Below are 4,248 nucleotides of genomic sequence, written 5' to 3' on the forward strand. Positions count from 1 at the left end.
ATGAAGAGAATTCTGCAGCCAGGCCACTCAGCCCCAGCTTAGAGATCACAAAATCATACAGAAGCAGAAAGGCCTCCTCTGAATGCTAGTGATGGTGACTCACCTCCTGCCATGCCCATTTTCCAGTGTCTGACAATCTTCCCATCCTGAATGTTTTTCATGAGGTTTAACTCAAGATTATAGGTAGGAAGTAAGGAGCCCAAAGCCTATACCTCAACTTTGATCTATTCCCTGGAATATAGGTATATTGTGCTCAACACACATTCTTCCAATTTCACTTACCCATCTGTGCAAATGGGGCTGAGAGAAGATGGATCTTGCAATCACTACCATGTGGTTCCCAAATAAAGTGTAGAGTTGTTGAACCCCGATGCAAAGAAAAGACCACCAACTCCATTTTTAAATCAAATTAAAGCAAGCTTGGTTTGAGCACACAGAGAGCTGATCAGCGGTCCTCTCTCCTAACACGGGCTAGAGACAAGCCCCCCCCCCCAGCTTTCTAGGAACAAAGATTTATAGCACAAAGTTGCAAAGGGGGGTGTCTTGAAATTACAACTAACAGGATTTTGTCAAGCATTATACAAAGGCAGATAGTAAGTTAGTGATCTACATGGCATGATATTTCAAGGTAGGGAGTAAATTCAGATCCCAACATCAGAATTTGAGGCACCGATATGGTTTCAGAGAGGATTGTAATCTGGTCAGGGGGAGACGGGTATGGGTGAGTTCAAGGCATGGGCAGGAATTCCAAACAAGTTTAGAAACTGCAGTAATTGATAGTAAAACAGAAATTAACTTTTCATGACTTTGTGATGAGATGGCTCCCAATCTTACAATGGATTTAGGCTGGGTTCATCAGAGTAACCATACTTTGAATAGCAGCTGAGGGGCTGAGTAAATCTGAGGTTATTACTAGGCTGAGGTGGAAGAAGAGGGAGAGAAAGTAGGGCTACTCATTCAGACCCAGATTATTCAGCTCTCTGCTCTCTCCACAGCAGAGAAAGGGTACTAAAGCATGGATGCTCCCAAAATGCCATCTGTAAAAGTGTGTGTGAAACTATCTTCAAAGCACAACCTTGCTCATACATTATACACAGAAACATGCATAGACACACATAAGCACATGTTTAGCCAAACAAAGTATCATCACTTCAGATGGAATAGTTTCACATTACTGGTTCACAAAGTCCCCCATGATTCCCCTCTGCTCTGACCCTTCCACCTTCACTGGGGGCTAAGATGCTCTCTGAGGATGCTTGGGCAGATGGAGGATTAAAAACCCAGGAAGGGAACTTTCACACAAGGTAAAATGAGAAACATGAGGAAGAATGTAGAAGTTTTTTGGTTTTTTTTTTTTTGTTGTTTGCTTTTTTGTTTGTTTTTTTAAATATCGGTGACAACTACAACTGGTGCTGAAATAAAGAAGCATCTTGAAACACAACTCAAGTTAGAAGACCTTACCCTTTTCCTTTCTGCCTCTTTTCTAGGTCTCTGGGTAGAGTAACTAATACTTCTTGCAATTCCCAGTATCAGCCCATTTGTGTCCCTAACCTAAAACTATCTAAAGAGGTCTAATTTTTTTCAACTGTTACTAGAAACAAACAGAACAATCGTGGACCGTTATAAGCTCCTTCTCAAAAGGCACTCTTTGTCTTTCCTGAATGTCTATTCTGGTTCTTCTTTTCATCCTCTCTTCCTCTACTGTCCCCTTCCTGCCTTTTTTTGCTTAACCCCCACCCTCAAGTTCTCAGTCATTAACTAGCTGGTATATAAAAATAATGAGAAGGCATCTATAGGTCACCAAAGATCAGGAAAGAGTATATATAATAAAGAGAAATGAGGTAGAGATGTAAAAAGCTCAAACTGTCATTTGACTAAACTTACTCTCCATTTGATTATAGAAGATTATTGTATTTGTAACAATGAATATTCACTCATTCTTTCATGTACCTTGAACTTGTATGAGACTATGTACATAATTACCTCTCAATGACCTTATCAGACCATTTGTTGTGGTCAAATCAGCCAATACCTACCACCACAGATTCTGCATGATCTCAACTGATTACACAAACACACAGGACGTCTGAAGCAAGCACTGGATGCTAATACTAAACATTACCCAGGCAATCTTATGTCTCTTGTATTGGGCTATAAGAGATTTAGCTCCTCATCTGTGTTTGAATATTTCTGGTCAAAAACATAGGTTTTGAGGGTTGAGGGTGGCAGAGTGCTTGCCTGGCATGCATGGGGCACTGAGTTTGATCCTCAGTACCACATTAAAAAAAATAAACAATAAGGGTACTGTGGTGGTTTTTTGTTTTTTGTTTTGGAGGTTTTGTTTTTTTGTTTTTATTTTTAAAAAAAACACTAGGTTTTGAGCCTCAACTATGGGTTATTATAGGCCCCATGACTTGAAAATCCATCCAAGATCTTACTTTTTCTTTCAATCCTGGTCTTTCTATCTTAAAGTAACCACGTTTGAGTTACCCATCCAATCTGATCTTTCATTTCTATATTGCCTCCATGTTGTAATACAGATGGATCAGAAGAAAACAATACCAGAGAATTGGCAAGATGGGGTTCATGAGCAGAGAAAAGAATGCTGTAGGAATCTCTAGCCACACCCCTTTACCATGCCATACACTGGTTACCATGGAAAGGGGTCTGTCTACAGCCATATGCTACCCAGCCTCATCCCACAGCCTAGACATCACTGAGAAGAAGTTCTACTTTGAACCTTGGTGATGGTAACTCACCTTCTTTGCATCATTTCCCAACACCCTACAATCCTCTTGTATGTTTTTGAAGTTTAACTCAAATATTTCCTGCTGCAATTCAACTACCCTCTAAGGATGCATAATCTCTGATTTTTCAAGGGCTTAAAGAAAGACGGTGGCCTGGCAATGCAACACACAAACCACAGCCATCAGAACCCAGCCTCCTTTCTGCTTGTGGGAATTCCTGGTCTGGAGGCATTCCACTTTTGGATTGCATTTCCCTTCTGTTCCATGTATGCCCTGGCAGTGCTTGGCAACACGGCGGTGCTGCTGGTGGTACGTTCAGATCCTGCACTGCACCAGCCCATGTACTTATTCCTATGCATGCTGTCTGCCATTGACCTGGTGCTCTGCTCCTCCACTGTGCCAAAGCTCCTTGCACTGTTCTGGGCAAATGCTGCAGAGATTGCTTTTGGGGCCTGTGCTGCCCAGATGTTCTTTATCCATGGTTTCTCAGCTGTAGAATCTGGTGTCCTACTAGCAATGGCCTTTGATCGCTACTTGGCCATCTGTCGGCCACTACACTATGGATCAATGCTTCCCCCAGAGTCTGTAGGCAAGCTGGGGGCTGCTGCAGTGTTTCGTGGCTTGGGGCTCATGACCCCACTCACATGCTTACTGGCAAGGCTGAGCTACTGTAGCCGAGTGGTGGCCCACTCCTACTGTGAGCACATGGCTGTAGTAAAGCTGGCTTGTGGGGGCACACACCCTAACAACATATACGGCATCACTGCTGCCACACTGGTGGTTGGCACGGACTCCATCTGCATTGCCATCTCCTATGCACTCATCCTCCGGGCTGTGTTAGGCCTCTCCTCCAAGGAGGCAAGGGCTAAGACCTTTGGCACGTGTGGCTCCCACCTGGGTGTCATCCTTCTCTTCTATACACCGGGGCTCTTCTCATTCTACACACAGCGTTTTGGCCAGCATGTGCCCAGACACATCCACATCCTCCTGGCTGACCTCTACCTTGTTGTGCCACCCATGCTGAACCCCATCATCTATGGGATAAAGACCAAGCAGATCCGGGATGGAGCCCTCCGAATGCTGAAGAAAAGCCCTGCTCAGTCATAAGGGCTCCAACCACACCCTGAGAACCTGTCCTCTTCTCCCCTTAGCCCTTGTGCAATGATTACTAGGCCCATCTCCCAGCATGATGAGGTGACCAAAACCCACACTCATACCTCCTTATCAAAGCTAGGAGAGCATTGACGAGCAGTGGAAGAACCATCAGGTGCCTCATTTATGATGTAGATATGTGTTCAAAGCTCAGAAAGCCTTTGTTAAAAGTATGACTACCAAACTGATGGCCTCCATAGAAATGCCACACCCTGGAAATGTCACTGCTAGCAGACACTCTCCTACCTCCCAAGAGACCCTTATAAAATGAGGAAGACATAGCTACTTAGCTGACATGAAGAAATAACCCTCATCCACAGGATGTTGCATGTATGGGGGAGGGAGATAC

General features: G+C 44.0%; 1 protein-coding gene across 1 annotated transcript; it reads left to right on the top strand.

Annotated features, from left to right (window-relative positions):
* Nucleotides 1–2,906: 2,906 nt before the first annotated feature.
* Nucleotides 2,907–3,854, top strand: LOC113191382 (olfactory receptor 52P1-like). The gene has a single exon (XM_026401103.2). It carries the CDS (start codon nucleotides 2,907–2,909, stop codon nucleotides 3,852–3,854), a length of 948 nt encoding a protein of 315 aa, XP_026256888.1.
* Nucleotides 3,855–4,248: the final 394 nt, after the last annotated feature.

Source organism: Urocitellus parryii, chromosome 4, assembly GCF_045843805.1.
Source record: "Urocitellus parryii isolate mUroPar1 chromosome 4, mUroPar1.hap1, whole genome shotgun sequence".
Classification (NCBI taxonomy): domain Eukaryota; kingdom Metazoa; phylum Chordata; class Mammalia; order Rodentia; family Sciuridae; genus Urocitellus; species Urocitellus parryii.